This window comes from Rhinatrema bivittatum, chromosome 4, assembly GCF_901001135.1.
Source record: "Rhinatrema bivittatum chromosome 4, aRhiBiv1.1, whole genome shotgun sequence".
NCBI classification, from domain to species: Eukaryota; Metazoa; Chordata; class Amphibia; order Gymnophiona; family Rhinatrematidae; genus Rhinatrema; species Rhinatrema bivittatum.
In genome coordinates, this window is record NC_042618.1 from 382,195,456 (window position 1) to 382,217,088 (window position 21,633).

The 21,633-nt window shown below is 46.4% G+C and overlaps 1 protein-coding gene across 1 annotated transcript in view; it reads right to left on the reverse strand.

Moving 5' to 3' along the window:
- Window positions 1-21,633, reverse strand: part of DNAH12 (dynein axonemal heavy chain 12) — a 1,160,754-nt gene that overhangs the window by 562,434 nt on the left and 576,687 nt on the right. The window contains 3 exon segments of the mRNA XM_029600929.1: window positions 10,923-11,162; window positions 15,588-15,740; window positions 19,257-19,429. Of these exon segments, the coding sequence (XP_029456789.1) occupies window positions 10,923-11,162; window positions 15,588-15,740; window positions 19,257-19,429 (566 nt within the window).

Here is a 21,633-nt window from a genome sequence, read left to right on the forward strand (position 1 = left end):
GAAGGTTTCCAGTCCCTTCAACCGGTGGGGCCAGCGGCAGAAGTCGTCCTCGCTCCAGGCGGTGTCCGTCCCTGCCGTTCCAGCCTACGTTTATTGCCAACTCGTTGCCAGCGTGGAGTCTTCGGCAGATTAGACAATAGCGGTCCAGTAGCCGCGGTGGCCGGGGGAGTAGGCAGCTGAATCTTAGCGAAAACCGCAGACGCCTCTTCTAAAGTACGGACCCTAAAAAGGGTTCCCTGATACTCAAACTGAAGGCCAAAGGGAAAGGTCCATTTGTATCTGATACTCCGGTCTCGTAGGGTGCCAGTGATCGGGCGGAAATCAAAACGCTTTGCGCAGCGTGGAGGCCGCAAGATCGTTGAAGAAACCAAGTTTATGGCCTTCCCAGACCCACTCGCGCTGTGTGCGGGAGCGCACATACAACATCTCTTTTTCCTTGAAGGACTGGAGGCAGACCAAAATGTCTCGGGGATTTTCTGACTTCTTGGGTCCCAGGGTCCTGTGCGCCCGCTCGATGTGAAAGCTAGGGCCTCCGTCCATGGTCCCCTCCCCCACAGTATCAGGCTCTTTCATGAGATATTGGAAGATTTTTTGCACTACAGACTCACAGTTCATGTAGTTTTCTCCTTCAGGCACTCCCCGTATTCATAGATTGTTTCGGCTGGACCTGTTTTCGAGGTCCTCCACCTTGTCAGCCAGCTGTGCTTGATCCCGCATGCTAGTATGAAGCGCGTCGGCCATTTTGAGGAGCGTATCTTCCTGGCCCTCCACCTTAGTCTCCAGCCCGTCCACGCGGTAGCCGAGGGTAGCTAAGTCCTCGCGTAGCTCATCCATGTGCTGCATTAGGTCAGCTTTGTGTTGTTTCATATCGGCCCGCAGACCGATAAACCAGTCTCTCATTTCTGCGCGTGACGGCAGATCAGAGATCACCTCCGGGACCGGATGCTCCGCCGCGGCCTCAGCGCTGGAACCTGCCATCGGGTCCACCGCGAGCTCCGTGTCTTCCCGCCCCGATTTCGCATAAGTGAAGCGCTTTAAATCACACCCCGGCTTCAGATTCGCCATCGCTGGGTTCTAGTCGGCTGGTTTCGCTAATGGAGGCTAAATTTCGGGTACGGGAAATGTGGGTTTGATCGTTCGCAAATTATAAATTGCCGGGAGCTCTCGGGCTATGCGACCATTCCCGCCGGTGACGTCAGCGCGCCCCCACAAATTTCATTTTATGTCATCCAGAAAGCCATACATCCCGTGGTATTGGGTATTCCCTGGTTACAACGTCATAACCCTCAGTTTGATTGGACAACCCTGAAACTTCTGCAATGGGGATCTGCTTGTCAAGAAACTTGTCTACGGGGATCCATACCAACCGACAGCTACGTCTGCATCGCACAGCTTGAGGGTCTGCCTGCACCGTATAGTCAATTTGCAGATGTTTTGTCTAAAAAGGCTGCTGATATCTTGCCTCCGCATCGAGAGTTCGACTGTGCCATTAACTTAGTTCCAGGAGCCTCGCCTCCCCGAGGGAAGGTCTATGCATTATCCACTTCAGAGACTCAGGCGATGACCAGCTATATTCAGGAAAATCTACAAAAGGGGTTCATTCGACACTCTACTTTGCCAGCCAGAGCTGGTTTCTTCTTTGTAGGAAAAAAGGATGGAACTCTGAGGCCATGTATTGATTTCCGCGGACTTAATGCTATCACCATCAAAAATCGCTACCCATTGCCTCTGATCGCTGAACTTTTTGATCGTTTACAGGGGGGCCAGATATTTTCCAAATTAGACCTCCGAGGGGCCTACAATCTAATCAGAATTCGTGAAGGTGATGAATGGAAAACTGCTTTTAATACTAGAGATGGACATTACGAATACCTGGTGATGCCGTTTGGATTAACTAATGCCCCTGCAGTATTCCAACACTTTGTTAATGAAATATTCCGAGACCTACTTTACATCTGTGTTGTGGTCTATTTGGACGACATTCTTATTTTCTTGGCCAATTTGCAAGCACACAGACAACACGTCCTTCAGGTATTACAGCGGCTAAGGGAGAACAGACTGTATGCTAAGCTTGAAAAATGTATTTTTGAAAAAGAGTCTTTACCCTTCCTGGGTTACATTATATCTAAACAAGGATTTCAAATGGATCCCGCCAAGCTGAAATGCATTAAAGAATGGCCTCAGCCTAATGGACTGCGTGCGCTTCAGCGTTTTCTGGGTTTCGCGAATTATTATCGCAGTTTTATCCAGAATTTTTCTAAATTAGCCGCCCCCCTGACTGCACTGACTCGAAAAGGAGCTAACATCAAGGCATGGCCTGTGGAGGCCGAGGAAGCATTTTAAGCCCTTAAAGACTCCTTTCTTCGACAACCATGTCTTCGGCATCCCGACCCCAAGCACCCATTTATCGTTGAAGTTGATGCATCGGCTGAAGGAGTTGGAGCTGTTCTGAATCAGACAACTACATCAGGAGCAGCGCATCCTTGTTCATACGTCTCCAAGAAATTCTCAGTGGCAGAACGTAACTACTCCATTGGAGATAAGGAGCTTCTTGCTATCAAGATGGCACTAGAAGAATGGCGACAGTGGTTGGAGGGAGCTCAACATTGCAAAACCATCTTTACTGACCACAAAAATTTAACATATCTGCAACAAGCTCAACGGTTAAACCCGCGTCAAACCCGTTGGGCCCTCTTTTTCACTCGCTTCGACTTTGAATTACGGTATCGCCCTGCCGACAAGAACATTAAGGCTCACGCCTTATCTCGTTCATTCTCCACAGACGATATTGAGGATCCTGAACAACACATCATTGATCCGGCCCATATCATCCTGTCCACTACTTTCACGGTACCACCTGGGAAGACGGTGGTGCCTAAGCGGCTTCGCAATAAAGTTTTGGCTTGGGGCCATGATTACAGATTGGCAGGACACCCCGGACCACTGCGAACACAGGCGCTCTTACAGCAGTATTATTGGTGGCCAGAGATGCATAAGGATATACGAGCCTATGTAGATTCCTGTTCAGTCTGCGCACAACATAAAGTCCTCACCGGGAAACCTTGGGGCCTGTTACAACCCTTACCCATTCCCACTAGACCATGGACACACATCTCCACAGATTTTATAGTGGAACTTCCTCCATATTGACTGGGTAAATGTATCATCGGGTCACGCTAGAGAGATAACGTTCCTGGATGGAATAAATGATAGCTTTATGGAGCAATTGGTTCAGGAACCGACGAGAGAGGGAGCAATTTTAGATCTAATTCTCAGTGGAGCACAGGACTTGGTGAGTGAGGTAACGGTGGTGGGGCCGCTTGGCAATAGCGATCATAATATAATCAAATTTGATTTAATGACTGGAAGAGGAACAGTGTGCAAATCCACAGCTCTCGTGCTAAACTTTCAAAAGGGAAACTTTGAGAAAATGAGAAAAATTGTTAGAAAAAAACTGAAAGGAGCAGCTACAAAAGTAAAAAATGTCCAAGAGGCGTGGTCATTGTTAAAAAATACCATTCTAGAAGCACAGTCCAGATGTATTCCACTCATTAAGAAAGGTGGAAAGAAGGCAAAACGATTACCGGCATGGTTAAAAGGGGAGGTGAAAGAAGCTATTTTAGCCAAAAGATCTTCATTCAAAAATTGGAAGAAGGATCCAACAGAAGAAAATAGGATAAAGCATAAACATTGGCAAGTTAAATGTAAAACATTGATAAGACAGGCTAAGAGAGAATTTGAAAAGAAGTTGGCTGTAGAGGCAAAAACTCACAGTAAAAACTTTTTTAAATATATCCGAAGCAGAAAGCCTGTGAGGGAGTCAGTTGGACTGTTAGATGATCGAGGGGTTAAAGGGGCACTTAGAGAAGATAAGGTCATCGCGGAAAGATTAAATGATTTCTTTGCTTCGGTGTTTACTGAAGAGGATGTTGGGGAGGTACCCGTAATGGAGAAGGTTTTCATGGGTAAAGATTCAGATGGACTGAATCAAATCACGGTGAACCTAAAAGATGTGGTAGGCCTGATTGACAAACTGAAGAGTAGTAAATCCCGGACCGGATGGTATACACCCCAGAGTTCTGAAGGAACTAAAAAATGAAATTTCAGACCTATTAGTAAAAATTTGTAACTTATCATTAAAATCATCCATTGTACCTGAAGACTGGAGGATAGCAAATGTAACCCCAATATTTAAAAAGGGCTCCAGGGGTGATCCAGGAAACTACAGACCGGTTAGCCTGACTTCAGTGCCAGGAAAAATAGTGGAAAGTGTTCTAAACATCAAAATCACAGAACATATAGAAAAATATGGTTAATGGAACAAAGTCAGCATGGCTTTACCCAGGGCAAGTCTTGCCTCACAAATCTGCTTCACTTTTTTGAAGGAGTTAATAAACATGTGGATAAAGGTGAACCGGTAGATATAGTATACTTGGATTTTCAGAAGGCGTTTGACAAAGTTCCTCATGAGAGGCTTCCAGGAAAAGTAAAAAGTCATGGGATAGGTGGCGATGTCCTTTCGTGGATTGCAAACTGGCTAAAAGACAGGAAACAGAGAGTAGGATTAAATGGACAATTTTCTCAGTGGAAGGACGTGGACAGTGGAGTGCCTCAGGGATCTGTATTGGGACCCTTACTTTTCAATATATTTATAAATGATCTGGAAAGAAATACGACGAGTGAGATAATCAAATTTGCAGATGACACAAAATTGTCATAGTAGTTAAATCACAAGCAGATTGTGATAAATTGCAGGAAGACCTTGTGAGACTGGAAAATTGGGCATCCAAATGGCAGATGAAATTTAATGTGGATAAGTGCAAGGTGATGCATATAGGGAAAAATAACCCATGCTATAATTACACAATGTTGGGATCCATATTAGGTGCTACAACCCAAGAAAGAGATCTAGGTGTCATAGTGGATAACACATTGAAATCGTCGGTTCAGTGTGCTGCGGCAGTCAAAAAAGCAAACAGAATGTTGGGAATTATTAGAAAGGGAATGGTGAATAAAATGGAAAATGTCATAATGCCTCTGTATCACTCCATGGTGAGACCGCACCTTGAATACTGTGTACAATTCTGGTCGCCGCATCTCAAAAAAGATATAATTGCAATGGAGAAGGTACAGAGAAGGGCTACCAAAATGATAAGGGGAATGGAACAACTTCCCTATGAGGAAAGACTAAAGAGGTTAGGACTTTTCAGCTTGGAAAAGAGACGACTGAGGGGGGATATGATAGAGGTGTTTAAAATCATGAGAGGTCTAGAATGGGTAGATGTGAATCGGTTATTTACTCTTTCGGATAGTAGAAAGACTAGGGGGAACTCCATGAAGTTAGCATGGGGCACATTTAAAACTAATCAGAGAAAGTTTTTTTTACTCAACGCACAATTAAACTCTGGAATTTGTTACCAGAGGATGTGGTCAGTGCAGTTAGTATAGCTGTGTTTAAAAAAGGATTGGATAAGTTCTTGGAGGAGAAGTCCATTACCTGCTATTAAGTTCTCTTAGAGAATAGCCACTGACATTAGCAATGGTAACATGGAAAAGACTTAGTTTTTTGGTACTTGCCAGGTTCTTGTGGCCTGGATTGGCCACTGTTGGAAACAGGATGCTGGGCTTGATGGACCCTTGGTCTGACCCAGTATGGCATTTTCTTATGTTCTTATGTTCATCTGATGGCAACAGGGTGATATGGGTAGTGGTAGATCGCTTTTCTAAAATGGCTCATTTTATTCCACTCCCCTCCCTCCCGTCTGCCCCATGACTGGCTCAATTATTCATTCTGCACATCTTCCACCTACATGGACTGCCTCAACACATCACGTCGGACCGGGGCTCGCAGTTCACGGCTCGATATTGGCTCAATCTCTGCAAGAAATTCCAGATTTCATTGGATTTCACTAAGGCATTCCATCCTCAGGCTAATGGTCAGGTAGAGCGCACCAATCGTACGCTAAAACAGTTTCTATGTTTTTATGTCAACTCTCGACAAAATGACTGGGCATCACTTCTTTCCTTGGAGTTTTCTCATAATTCGCATGCTGGGACCTCTACGGGAGCATCCCCCTTTCAGAATGTCTTCGGTCGTCAACCCCGTCCGCCCTTGCCTGTACCCCTACCTGTTCCATCGCCAGCAGCTCAGTTAACAGCTACACAACTGAAACAACTTTGGGCTCATACTCAAAAGATGCTACAGAGAGCAGCCCGCTCCGTTAAGAAATTTGCTGATCCACATGATGCCAGGCTCTTCAGTTTCATCCCGGGGAGAAGGTGTGGCTCAGCACCTGGCATATCCATCTGAGGGTCCCTTCCATGAGACTGCCTCCTTTGTATATTGGACTATTTGCGGTATTGAGACAATTAGGTCCAGTAACCTACCAACTTCGGTTACCTGCTTCCTTGCGCATTCACAATTCATTCCATGTGTCTCTTCTAAAACCATTGATCCTCAGGTGGCCTAGTCGGAAGCCGCCCGAGCCTGCGCACCATCAAGCTGTGGATGAGACTATTTATCAAGTGCGTGAGGTGTTGGATGTCCGGAAACGGGGCACCATTTGGGAGTACCTCCTGGCTTGGGAGGGATTTGGCCCTGAGGAGAACTCTTGGGAACCGGCAAAGAAAATACTGGATAAATCGTTGCTCAAAGACTTTCATTCAAAACACCCTGGTAAACCCAAACCTTCTAGGGGGAGGCCTAAAGGAGGGGGTACTGTTAGCAGCGTCGGCCGCGGCAAGCTGCGACCGGGACCAGGTGTCATGGCCGCCGGCCGCAGCCAACCGCGACTGAGGCCAGGCCAACGGGCGCAGCAAACTTAACTCACCCGGGTCGCCGGGTATGGTCGAGAGTGCCTGCGGGGGCAGGCAGCCCTTCTTCTTCCCTCTCCCGGCCGCTGCCATTGCTGAGTTCGGCAGCGTGGCTCCGCGGCAGTTTGGCTCCTCCCCCTCTGCTCTTTAGAGCTGCGCGCACGGCTGAGGGATTTTCTTAAAGGAGCCATGACAGGAAGTGTCATGGCTCCCCCTGAAGCTCCTCCCCTGGCTTCCTGTACTTAAGGCAAGGGCTGAGCATTCAGTCCTTGCCTTGGTATTGAGGTTCCTGCCTGAGTGTGTTCCTGGCTCCTGGTTCTTCCTTCTTCGTCCCGCTCTTCTCCCCTGCTCTGTGGATTGATTCTTGGCTTCTGACCTCTGGACTGGTGAACGTGTCTTCTCCTGGCTTGATCCTGATACGGATTGGACCCTTCTCCTGGGTTGACCCCGGTATGACGTTGGACCCTTCTCCTGGCTTGACCCTGGAACGACGATGGACCCTTCTCCTGGCTTGACCCCGGTACGGTTCTGGACCCTTCTCCTGCTTTGACTCTGGACTGGACTCGGACCCCGCTGGTATATTGATTCTCAGACCGGCTGTGGACTCTTCTTCGACTCTGTCCTCAGACTGTTTCGACCTGCTGGAGGCGCCAGAAGTCTGGAACCCACGACCTGCAGGAGGCGCCTGCATCCAGACCTTCTACAGTCTTCAGAGGAGTCACCTAAGTCCCAGCGGCCAGACCCCTACGGGCTCCTCCTGGGGGGGTTGCGTGCTTCCAGGGTGAAGTCTTCTAGCAAGTCTCTTCAGTCCAAGCGGCCTCGCCCTTCGACGGTAGCCATCTACCTCGAAATAAGGGTCCACTTCCATAACACAGGGCCAGCCAGTGATAATGCTCTTTCCCTTATTTGTGTGAGGCGTGCTGTTTTGACAGAGGGGACAGTAAGTAGAGCCTTATTAGCAGATCTCAGGTTTCTTTGTGGGACATGTACGCGCAGTGCAGTGTTAAGCCAATCAGCTTTTTCATCGTGGATTAGTTTGTGAATTATACATAAAACCTTATATTGTATTCTTTGTTCGATTGGAAGCCAGTGTAATTCGGCGTGAGTTCCTGTAATGTGGTCATCCTTTTTTTTGCCAGTCAGTATTCTGGCAGCTGAGTTTTGTAAGATTTGCAGTGGCCGAATCATAGATTGTGGTAGTCCTAAAAGTCGGAAGGCATCAGAGAGAGCTGTCTTAGGGTCTCATGATGCCCTTTAGTTCCACCACTGTCCACTGAATCTGTTCGCCAAACAGATTATCTCCGACACAAGGCAGGTCTGATAACCTGTCTTGTACTTCCGGGCGAAGGTCAGAAGACTTGAGCCAGGCCCATCCTCTCGCCGAAATAGCAGCTGCAAATACTCTAGTAGAGGTATCAAAGATGTCATAAGATGTTCTTATCTCATGTTTGCCTGCCTCAAACCCCTTGTTTACTAGGGTTTCTAATTGTTCTTGAAATTGCTGAGGCAGGGAGTCCGAGAAATATTGTATCTCCTTAAAATTGACCCTGTTATATTGGGTCATATAAAGCTGATAGGCAGCAATTCGGGAGATGAGCATGGACCCTTGGCAGGGGGAAAAGAAGAGTGAGTCTTTGACCTCTTTGCTCTTTTCTGTGAAGACTCCACCACGACACAGTGGTGATCCAGTTGTGATTTCTGAAAACCTGGAGCTGACTGCACCAAATAGGTAGTGTCAGCTTTCCTGTGTACCGGAGCAATGGAGCCAGGATATTCCCAGTTCTTCTTAAGAAGATCCAGAAGGACCTGATGGATGGGAATAGAGGTGATTTCCTTAGCAGCATCCAGGAATTGGAACAACTCCATCATCTGGTGCCTATCATCCTGTTCGGTCTGTAATTGGAAGGGAACCAATTCAGACATTTCCTTCACAAAGTTTATAAAGGAGAGGTCCTCTGGAGGAAAACGCTTTCTACTTTCAGTGGGTGAAGGTGGTGAAGGTAAATCATCGGTGTCTGTCGAGGTATCATCACCCTAGGTATCATAAGGATCAGCATGTGTCCCTCTAGGAACTAGAGGGGGACAGGGTGATAGGATATCTGAAGGTCCCGGTCTAGGCTCCGAAGGAACCGAGGAATTATCGGGGGCACCGATGACGGCATCGAAGGCACCGGCACAGGCATTAAGGGCATCGATGGATGGCTCGGTGGGGCCGACAGACGCATGGGCACCGATAGTTGGATCGATGGCGAGGGATGTATCAGCATCGATGGCTGCGGCAGAACTCCTGATGGAGGGATGCGGAATAGTGTTTCTCCTCCCGATGACACTGTAAGTGGGGAGGGCACCCGGGATCCATCGGTGGAAAAGCGGCCATGAGCGCTTCCATCCTGGAGAGCAGCGGTGCCAGCGCTGCCGGAATCGGGTCAATGATCGGTTCCACAATCGGTACTGGTGTCGGTGTTGAAGGAACCTGAAGTCGTTGCATCGCTTTATCGATGGCCTCCTTAACCATCCGGTCCAGTTCTTCTCGGAGACCTGGAGCAAGCAGCCCCGGCTCCAGAACAGAAGAAGGAGGCAGAGGCATAGCCAGAAGGACCACCATTACAGGCAGAGTCATGGCTCCCGATCCCCTGTTGGGTGTGGGTTGCCTTGGTGACCCAGTTGCAGAAACAGTCAGTGCCTTTTCTGGACGGGGTTTCTTCGACAGCGGCTCGGACGATGGCGAGGTTGATGATTTCGCTTCCTCGATGGCCCGAGACTTACGGTGTCGATGGCGATGTTTGTCCCTGCAATCACCTCGATCCTGAGGGGGAGTAGAGGGTGTCGATGGCCGAGAAGTCATCGATGCCGGGCAGTCACCGGCCGGTGGTCGATGCTGTCGCGAAGTTGACGGTGCCAGCTCTGACGACGTTGATGCAATGGACGGAGTCAGGGTTTGAGCACAGACGAGAAGTTCCATCTTCTCCATTCTGGACTTGCGACCTTTTGGTGTCATTAGGGCACATTTGGTGCAGGTCAAGACATCGTGCTCGCGTCCTAGACACATTACACAGACTTTATGGGGGTCTGTGATAGACATGGTACGGGTACAGTCCGGGCACTGACGGAACCCTGGCGCCATGGCCATGTAAAAAATCGAGCCGTGGTATGGTCGACGGCCGGTAGGCCGCGAGGGCCAAACTCGACGATAATCGACGTAAAATGGGTAAAAACTTACCGGAGTACCGCGGTCTGAAAAAAGTTAGAGGAAGGACCCCTGTGGGGCAAATTAACTTTTAGTAATTCCATGAAGAAAATTCCTGTCAGGAATCTCTTCAGAGCTCCTTAACCGCGAGGCTACTGCTGCGCGGAAAAAAGAAGACTGAAGGGGGACCCCTGCTGGCTGCAGCGTTAGTGCCATGCTGGGCATGCCCAGTAGGGGCCAGTCAAAGTTCTGGAAACTTTGACAGAAGTTTTCTGTGATTGGGCTCCATCCTGATGATGTCACCCATATGTGAGGACTACCATCCTGCTTGTCCTGTGAGAATAACATTTACTATGAAAACTAAGCAACTGCCAAACCCATAACAAAATTACTGTTAGCAACATTTTTAGGGGATGAGCAGCCTTGATAATTCAGACAGTGCTATTTGAACATGCTTTGCTTTTGGACTTGGCCATAGAAGCAGTCCTGTGCTTTCTCCCTAATGTCTGCCTATCAGTACCCAGACATTAGGGAGAAAGCGCAGGACTCTCTTTTTTCCCCACCAACAGCTCCAGGCATCTCTTTTTCTTCTCCACTAACAGGGTTCAAGTTCTTACTCAATTATTGTTACATAAAGTAAATCATTTAGAGTACTGCAATTTGATTGGAGTCTCTCAATTTCTTCTACCTAATATAATCAGTGAATTAGAACAAATAGTTTAAAAAAGGTTACAAACTGAGCAAACATCATCATCATCATCATCATCATCATCAATACTGTCCACAGATTCTAGGTTACCAAATTAATGAGTCATTTTGTATGAGGCACAGCACCAAAAGTATTTACAAAATATATGATTTCAGTTATAGTTTCTCTATGTGCAATAGACTTATGATTATATTTTATCACTTTTTTATATACCTTGAGATTGTCTGGCAATTCAGATCGTCCTGCATATCCGGGATTCATAGTTATTGCTACAAAGCAGTTGGGATTGAGCTTCAGTTCTGTCCCTTCAAAGTTAAAAAATTCCACCTTCATCTGTATGGCTCTCTGAATGCACAGGATCTGCTGAGCAACTACAGAAAGCACTTCTAGCTCAATCCGATTAAATTCATCAAAACAAGCCCAAGCACCTGAAGAAGCCAACCCTTTGAAAAACTACAGGAAACAATGAAAAGACAGTGAGACTAAACATACTACATAGAATAGCAATGTAAAATAACATAACAGTTTATACATGCTGAAAAATAATTGTGTTTCAATGTTTTGTAATATTTTAACAGGAGCTCATTGTTATAGATGAAAAGCTTATTTGTTTTCTTTTCATGTGTTGGAAGCGATATTGTTATAGGAAGTACAACTTTTTTTTTGTTTAGGGTAGCAACTGCTGCTCCATGCAGATTACCCCCCCCCCCCCCCCCCCACACACACACACACATGCCTTCTATTAAGGGTAGTAACTACTGGTCCAAGCAGCTTACCCCAGTTAATATAGGTTGCCCTTTTTCTTCATTTCCATACTTTAGCCATTAGGGATCCTCTGTGTTTATCCCACACCCTTTTGAATTCCATAATCAATCTTACCTTTACTACCTCTTCTAGGAGGGCATACCATGCATACACCATCCATTCTGTGAAGAAATATTTCCCAATGTTGTTTTTGTCTACCCCCTATGAGCTTTACATTATATCTCCTTGTTCTACAGCTTTCTTTCCACTCGAAAAGGCTTGATTCCCATGCATCATTATTCAATGCCCTTCACGTATTTAAAAGTCTGTATCATATCTCCCCTGTCTCTCCTCTTCTTCAGGGTATACAAATCTAAGTCATTCAGTCTCATAAGTCTTTTGATGCAGATCCTACACATTTTTTATCTCATTTCTCTGGAATGCTTCATTCTGTCTCTATTCTTTTTCAGAAAAGGTCTCCAGAACTGAACACAATATTCCAGGTGATGTCTCACCAGGGACTAATACAGGGGCTTTATTTCCTCCTTTTTCCTGTTGGTTATTCCTCTCTCTGGGCAGCCCAGCATCCCTCTGGCCTTAGTCACCACCTTGTCATTGTTACGATTCCTGCCTCTCACCTTTTGCGGCAGGGAATGCCGCCAGCAGAGCCTAGTCCTGCGGCAGGAGGCCGCCGACGCCTTCCTCTGCGACCTGGGTGCCGCCCCCATCTTCGGCTCTGCGCTCCAGGGCCGATCCTGCCGGGAGCCATCCTTCGCGGCTGGCCGCCGCTACCGACTTTGCCTCTGCGGCCCGGAGGCCGCGGCCGACGCTGCCGCTCCTCCTTCGCGGCAGGGAGCCGCTCACAGGGCCTTGCTGGGCAGAGAGGCTGCCTCTGCTAATGCCTGCCTCTCCCTGCCTTCTTCGCAGCCTAATGCCGCCGCCGCTGCCGAGACCTGTGGCCTGGAGGCCGCATCTTCCAGCGCTCTTGCGGCAGGGAGCCGCCGCCATGGATCCTCTTCAAGTGGCAGGGGAAAGCCCGCTGCCACCCCCGACGTCATTGTGCAGCCTGGAGGCTGCCCCAAAGCCTGCCTGCTGCATCCTGGCCTTGCGCAGGCAAACACTGCTGTCCAGGGTCCTGTTCTCTGCTCCAGGCTTCCCTTAGACGCCGGTGCGCGCCTCTTCACAACATTTAAAGGGCCAGCCACAGGAAGTGTTGCTGGCTCCTCCTGATGATGACTTCCTACTTCAGCCCTATAAAAGGGATTCCTCTTCAGTCTCTTGTCGCCTTCAGATTGAGTCTCACAGTCGTCTGTGCTCCTTCATTGATCCAGGTCCTCCGTGGTCTCCTTCTGCTTTGACGGCTTTGTCTCCATGTTTCAGATGTCCTTTGTCCAGGTCTTCAGCCGTCTCCATGTCCCAGATGTTCTTCGTCCAGATGTCTTCGTGCTTCCGGTGCCTGATGTTTTGGCTTCATGTTGTCTTGTTCCTGATCCTGATGTCGATGTCTTCAGATGTCTCCGTGTTCCAGAGGTCCTTCGTCCAGGCTTCCTGATGTCTCGCTTCCTGTTGTTCCACTCTTCCTGATGTCTCCGAGGTTCCGCCCTCCTTCATCACTCCAAGTTCTCCTGGATCCGCCAAAACCTGTGGCCCTCCAGATGACACTTGCTCCGTCATTGGAGTCTCCTCACAGCTGGATCCGTCTTCTGTGTTCGAGTCCTTCTCACCTGCCAGCTCCTATGGCTCTTCGGATGACATTTGCTCCGTCATCAGAGTCTCCTCGCAGCTGGATCCGTTTCTTGTGTTCCCGAGTCTTCTTGATCTGCCAGTCTCTGTGGTTCTCCAGATGACACCGGCTCCGTCACTGGAGTCTCACCTCAGCTGGATTCCCTTCCTGCACTCGTCCCGCTCTCCGCGTGGTCCGTGACCAGCTTCCTCAGGTTGTGTAGGGTGCACAGTGGGACAGGGTGGTCCGTGACCAGCCCATTGGGTCCGCCCTGAGTAGTGGGCTGTGTAGGGCGCCCTGAGAAACAGTGCCAATGTCTACCTTCCCAGCTTCTCGCCTTGTCTGTGATGTCTTCGCTTCAGCCCTCGTCTGTGATGTCTTCGCCACAGTCCTAGTCCAAAGTCTTCTGTGTTCCAAGGACTCTGTCTGCCCTCGTCCTCATTCCGGCCTGCCGCTCATTGCCGTACCCAGCGGCAGGTCCGAAAGGGCTTGGAACGGTCGGAGGACTGTTCCTCAATCAACATTGTGTTGTTGGTTATCCGGGGCATGCAGGTCCAGTTGAGGGTCGGACCTTGTTCCATAGCACTTGCTTCAACCTTGTCCTGCTCTAGTTACCCATGCTCGCACCAGCTCACCTCCCGCGGTGTGGCTTGGGGCTCCTCCCTGGATCATGCCGTGGCCCAAGGGCTCACTTCACCAGCTTCAGAGACGACCGCGCCCCTGTGCCTATAACCATAGCCAAAGACCTCCCAGCCCTCGGTCCTTAACAACTGCCGGAGGGCGCGCTCGTGACAGTCATATTGCTTTGCCATCTTCAGATCATCAGATACTATCACCCCAAGGTCTCTTTCCCAGTCCATGACTATTAATCTTTCACCCCCTATCACATAGAGCTCCTTTGGATTTCTGAACCCCAAATTTATATCTCTGAATTTCTTAGCACTGAATCCCAGCTGAAAAACCTCTGACCACTGTATTATCTACCTTAGATCACTTTTCATTCTCTCTACTCCTTCAGCCATCTCCACTCTACTGCAGATCTTAATTTCATCTGCACTTTTCCTTCTAACCCTTCCACTATGGCACTAACAAAGATACTGAACAGAACTGGCCCCAGAACAGATCTTTGAGGTACTCCACTTATCACTCTTCTCTCCTCATAGAAGGTTTCATTTATTACCACTCACTGTCATCTGTCAGTCAACGAATTTGTAATCCATTCCACCACCTTTGGACCCACTTCAAGGATTCTCATTTTATTCTCCTGTGCCAGACAGTATCATAAGCTTTGCTGAAATCCAGATGAATCATATCAAATGCTCATTCTTGATCTAATCCTCTAGTCACCCAATCGAAAAAGTCAATTATATTCATTGGACACAACCTTCCTCTGGTAAAACCATGTTGCATGGATCCTGCAAACACATGTAGAAAGTTCACTATTCTTTCCTTAGGCAATGCCCCCATTAATTTTCCCACCACCGAGGTAAGGCTAATTGGCCTATAGTTTACAGTTTCTTCTCTGCTTCCACTTTTGTGAAGCAGGACTATCACCACCCTTCACCAATCATGTGGCACCATGCCCGTTCTAGATATCTATTGAATAAGTCTTTCAGTAGATCTGCCAGCACCTCTCTGAGCTCCTTTAGTATCCTGGTAAGTATCTCATCTGGCCCCATGGCCTTGTCCACTTTCAGTTTTGCTAGTTCCACCCAAACACTCTCTTCTATAAATAAGGTTGTATCTACCCCACTGCTATTTGCACACTTGCCAATCAGCAACAGTCCTCCTCCAAACTCTTCTTTAGAAAACACTGAAGTATTTGTTTAATATTTCTGCTTTTTCCTTATCTTTCTCCACACAATGTTCCTTGTCTCCTTTTAATCTTACGATATTACTTCTGGCCTTCCTCCTTTCCTTGAGATATATGTAAAATGTTTTGTCACCTTGCTTTACCTCTTTGACAATCCTTTCTTCCATGCAAGTTTTTGCTATATACTGCACTTTTTAAAAACTCATTTCACCTTGATCTGAATAAGGAAGTATAGTTGCCAGATTAGTGCACTTGGATAGACACAGTGCTTCTGTAGCTATAAATTATGCTACAGTTTTCTCACTTATGCAAACACATTAACTCTCCCCCTGCCTCCCCAACCTCTGTAATTTTACTTTACAGTTCTTTATAGCTTTGAAAACAAACCCCCACCACACTACAATTGTAATGCAACCTATGATTTATTTATATATTTGGACATCATCTATAGCTCATTTTGTTACCTAATGAAAAGAGTGTAGCTCTTGAAAGCTAGCCCCAAATGTATTAAATTAAATTAATCTAATACAAAGGTATCACTTATAGCTTATGTGTTGACCTTTATGTCTACACTGTTTTGATAAATAAATTCAATTACCTTTCCCATTGCTATGTAATCCAGACCATCAGAGCAGTTGAAGACAACACACTGAACAGCAAGTGCCTTGGCTAAATCTTTGGTGGTTTCCGTTTTACCTGTACCTGCAGGGCCTTCTGGTGCTCCACCAAGATTTAAGAAAAAGGCTCCAATCTATCATGATAAAAATAATTAAATCAATAGATACAGTTTTCATTATTTCCACATGTGATAGTAGTTTTATTTCTGCATATTTCAAGCTGGCAGTCATAGGCCTGGTTCACTCAGATGTAAGATTTAGAAAAATCTCTTGCAAAAAAATATTTGTTAACTACCCTTAGTAATTAAAATCCTATGTTTAAAAATATACTCGAGGACCCACATATCTTGGAAAAACCTGGGTGTGTATTAGGGAATTAATCTGTACATTTGTGTGAGCTGGAAAGCTTTTTGTGGGGAAGGGTAATATGTGGCAAGATTATGTACATTTGTGTGGTTGGGTTTTTTGAATTGGATGTGTAGGGGACTGTGTAGTTGGAGAAGATATATTTGTGTATAAGGATGTGTTTGTAGGGAGAGGTGAATTGATAAACTGCTGTCACTTATTTTCCCTGTTTCTCTGAGCAGGAGGGTACAGATGGAGATGGAAGTGGGTGTGTGCTGGAAGCAGGTGTTTGTGTGTATTGGGGGGGGGGGGCGGTCTGAGGTAGGGGGTGTGTGTGTGTATGGTGGGTCCATGTGAGGTTTTGTATGTGAGGGATGTGGGTAAGTATGGTGATGTGTGGAGTGGAGTTGGTGTGGATGTATGTTTTTGTGGGTGTGAGGATGGGTATGTAATGTGTGTGGGTGTGTGGTATATGGTAATGTGTGGATATATGTGGGGGATAGGTGTGCGTACTTTGGAAGCCCTTTCTTATGCCATTCTTTACCAGTTGCTTCAGTTATTTTCCCTGTTACATAAGAACATAAGAAAATGCCATACTGGGTCAGACCAAGGGTCCATCAAGCCCAGCATCCTGTTTCCAACAGTGGCCAATACAGGCCATAAGAACCGGCAAGTACCCAAAAACTAAGTCTATTCCATGTTACCATTGCTAATGGCAGTGGCTATTCTCTAAGTGAACTTAATAGCAGGTAATGGACTTCTCCTCCAACTTATTCAATCCTTTTTTTAAACACAGCTATGCTAACTGCACTAACCACATCTTTTGGCAACAAATTCCAGAGTTTAATTGTGCATTGAGTAAAAAAGAACTTTCTCCGATTAGTTTTAAATGTGCCCCATGCTAACTTCATGGAGTGCCCCCTAGTCTTTCTACTATCCGAAAGAGTAAATAACCGATTCACATCTACCTGTTCTAGACCTCTCATGATTTTAAACATCTCTATCATATCCCCCCTCAGCCGTCTCTTCTCTAAGCTGAAAAGATTTAATCTCTTTAGTCTTTCCTCATAGGGGAGCTGTTCCATTCCCCTTATCATTTTGGTAGCCCTTCTCTGTACCTTCTCCATTGCAATTATATCTTTTTTGAGATGCAGCGACCAGAATTGTACACAGTATTCAAAGTGTGGTCTCACCATGGAGCGATACAGAGGCATTATGACATTTTCCGTTTTATTCACCATTCCCTTTCTAATAATTCCCAACATTCTGTTTGCTTTTTTGACAACCACAGCACACTGAACCGACGATTTCAATGTGTTATCCACTATGACCCCTAGATCTCTTTCTTGGGTTGTAGCACCTAATATGGAACCCAACATTGTGTAATTATAGCATGGGTTATTTTTCCCTATATGCATAACCTTGCACTTATCCACATTAAATTTTATCTGCCATTTGGATGCCCAATTTTCCAGTCTCACAAGGTCTTCCTGCAATTTATCACAATCTGCTTGTGATTTAACTACTCTGAACAATTTTGTATCATCTGCAAATTTGATTATTTCACTCATTGTATTTCTTTCCAGATCATTTATAAATATATTGAAAAGTAAGGGTCCCAATACAGATCCCTGAGGCACTCCACTGTCCACTCCCTTCCACTGAGAAAATTGTCCATTTAATCCTACTCTCTGTTTCCTGTCTTTTAGACAGTTTGCAATCCACGAAAGGACATCGCCACCTATCCCATGACTTTTTACTTTTCCTAGAAGCCTCTCATGAGGAACTTTGTCAAACGCCTTCTGAAAATCCAAGTATACTACATCTACCGGTTCACCTTTATCCACATGTTTATTAACTCCTTCAAAAAAGTGAAGCAGATTTGTGAGGCAAGACTTGCCCTGGGTAAAGCCATGCTGACTTTGTTCATTAAACCATGTCTTTCTATATGTTCTGTGATTTTGATGTTTAGAACACTTTCCACTATTTTTCCTGTCTCCCTCTGCCTGTGTTGCTCTGTGGCAAAGTGCTGGAAGGATGAAAAGGGGTGTTTGGTCAGCATTCTAATAATTTGAATAGCTTCTAATAGTTTTCCGTAGAAAGCAATGGGGATATTGTTTGGAGGTTTGGTTCTCTAAAAATATTGATCTGATGTTTCTAACATTCAAACCTGTCCGAAATATTCATATTTTCTTCCTGCATGCCAAATTTGGTGAATTTCCATCACTTTTTTGAGAAGTTATTGTTCCTGTAAACAGACGGACATTGAATTTTTAATATATAGCTTTTGGCCTCAGGGTTTTTTGTTTTACGAAGGTATGTCAATAGTTTTGTTAATTTAGGTTGTTTTGATTTTATTATAATTTATGTATGTTTTTAATTGTAACCCACTTTGACCATTAGTTATGTGCGGGATATAAATCTTTTACATAATTCTTTCCAAAATTATGTAAGCTCCCCCTCACCTTTCCCTCCCTTCCCCTATCTAACCCTCCCCCCAGCCCTACCTAAATCCCCCCCTACCTTTTGTTGTCAAAGTTACGCCTGCCTGAGGCAGGCATAACTTGGGCGTACCGGCTGGCTGTTGGTGCGCCATGCCCCGGGACAGGCCGCTGTGCCGGAGTACTCGGGACCATCCCCGGACCGCCGCCACGCCTCCAGTCCCGCCCCTGGACCACCCATTTTGGAAAGCCCCGGGACATACGCGCGTCCTGGGGCTTGCGCGCGCTGCCGACCTTATGCAAAATAGGCTCGGCGCGCACAAGGGTAGGTTTTCGGGGGTTACGCGCGTAAACCCCCTATAGATGTAGTTTAGATTTTTATTTCTTTTAGAAGATTTTTGGAACTAGCTGTTTTATTCTGCTCCTTTGGGCTTCCAGCTCAATTAGAACCAAAGCTGGGATCTGGCACTATGAGTCTTCATTTGCAATTACCCAGGGATTGTTTTCCCTATTTTATATCTCCTCCCAATTCACCTAGCCAGTCATCGCAGCAAAATACCTTGAATGGGGCCATGTACCAGAGCTTCTTCCAGAACCCTGCAACCTTGAGCCCTAAGTCTAGCTGCTGGGTGTTGCCATTTCATGATGACTTGAACTTTCTCCTCACAGGGGCTATACATGCTGCCTCCCCAGCATTCTTAGTCCCAGCCAACCCCCATGAGCAGAAGATCTGGCCTGGAAATTAAACTCAGGTCCCTCCACATGGCAGTGAACAGCACTACCATTCAGCCACTGAGCTGGCACATGCATTTAGTTTTAATGTAGAGAAGGAAAACTGTGAATAAGTATTATTTAAAAGCATACCAATGTGCGGTAACATCTGTCTGTGAGAGGAGTAATTACAAGTCGAGGGGAATTTCCAAGATACTCATAGGCATATTTTACATTACAGTTGATGATACGAACACGGACATTTTCATTTTCCCAGTAATATCGCAGTTGGGCAAGCCACTGGAAATCTGTTTCATGTGAAACACCTAAGTAAAAATATTAAGTTAGGTAGAGACAAGTCATATACTATATAAAGAAAACTCTTCAATTGGTCAACTAAACTTAGACTCCACTAAAACATACTGATGTTATTTGGTGGAATGCAAGAGTCTTATTACCCTCTTCCTTTCATTTGTTGGGGTGTTCTGGGGGAAGGGGGGAGATAGGATTTACAGGATGTGTTTGATGGGTCATGGGTAGTCTACTATATGGGTACATGGGAATAAGCATCTTTCTTCGGGAGTGGTTGTTACGTTTGGGTTGGGTGATGTGATTTGGAGGCTGGGAGGGGGCAACACAGGTGGCTTATGATGGTGATATGTTTTACTTGTGTCTTGCATACCAGTTTTATTTTAGTATGGTGCCAATTAGGTGGGGAATAGCTGGGTGATGAGGTGTGATAGGTGACAGGCAAATGTAAGTGTGGATGGTCCAATTTTCCCAGAATTTGCACTATTGGCACTGGCTTTTGCTCGTGCTCTTTCTTAGTGTGGGCTTGGTTTAGGAACATTGCTACAGCTTCTGCAGGAGGTGGTAAGCGTTGTGTGATGGGGATTTTGCTGTGGTGGATGTGGTGTTTTTAGGCACCTGTGGAGGCTGCAATGCTTGTATGTGGCATTTGCAGGTGTTGTTCCTTTGTGAATCTGCTTGTATGTGTTTCACTAAGGGGTTGGTAGGTCCCAGAAGCGGAGGGTTCTTTATTTCTGTGCATGAGTTTGTCTCCAGGCTGTTTGAGTTTGGTGGCAGGTTGTCAGTACATTGTTGGATGTTTGCAAATTTTGATTTGAGGTGGTGGATGTGGGGGTGGGGAGGGAGATGGACGGATTTTTTGGATTGTCTTTGGTGAGACGGTTTTAGCTTTGGGAGTCTGGGAATGAGGGTCTGAGCAGTGCCCATGGCTGGACTGCAGTGGGGGCTTTTCCAGGAGGTTCTGGTCCTGGCACCCTTGATGTTGTGGCACCTGCTGATGATCTGCTGCAGTATGGCTTATTTGATTTCCCATCCTCCCTGATTGCTTTTCCACTGCTTTTCCCTCCATTCCATCATAATCTACATTTTGTTCTCCCTTGTTTTTGAGTATAGGGGCTTTACCACTTTATAATGGTGGTTATTTTCTAGCAGCCAGTTTCCTCTCTTTAGGCAGTATCTTAGATTTACTTCTGGGTTGCCCTCTTGCTTATTTCTTTATGCCCTGTATTTCTTGTGGTGCGGGTTTGCTCTCTGTGCTTGTGGGTGGTGCATATTTGGAGTTTGGTATCTCTTCTCTTTTATCTTGCCTTTCATTCTGAGTATTAGGGGAAAGAGATTTTCTAGGCCACTTAGTGATTTAGGCCCGCATCAGTCTATCCTGATTGCCCAGTATTTTAAGATAGTGGTCATTATCACCCCCGTGCAGGTGATCCTTGCACCTTAAGGGTTGTTTCTTCCATGTTGCACAGATTTCTTCCCAGTTTTGGAGTGGGAGGTGCGGTGGCCACAGTTTGGGTTCTGCTGTGGCCTTCTGTCACGGGCAGTGCCTTCCATTTTGCACATCTTTCCCCAAAATCCCGGTTGTGGATGGTACCAGGATATAAGGGGAGGTGGAGTTAGGGAAACCTGTTGATGGATCGCGGATTTGGGGCAGTGGTGTCCTGCTTGCCTTTGCTTGCAACTGGTCATTGGATTACATTAGTGGGGTCCGTTGTAGTCTTCTATTGCACCTTTTGCCTCTCTTGTAGTTGCCCTTTTATCTTGGTCAAGATGGTCTGGCAATACAAGTATCCTTTTCTCATTTTTGCATGTGGACTGCCCAATTGTTTATTGCTGGGCAAGAATGATTCCGCCCCCACAACACACACATACCCCAGATCTGTGTTTGGCCATGAGGTACCTGCTTTCTACTTGCTCTTTAGTATTCAGTGTGGAGCACTTTGCATGGAGGGATGCGGTGCATAGGAATAGGTAAGGATAGTGATGGGGCGTCCAGGGCTGTTGGCATTTGCGATTGCTCAATGGTTGTAGTCCTTTTCTCTTTTCAGGGATGTTATAATGGGGGGTTGCCCGGTTTAGTGTTTTTTTGCGGGCATACTGGCTTCTTTCGGGTTTTTGAAGCTGGTAGGGGATTTGGGTTTTTTAGTTGTTTTCTGGTCTGTGTTAGTCCTGAGCACTGTTCCCTTTGAGCTCCTTTGCTCTAGAGTGTTGGGGAGGGGGA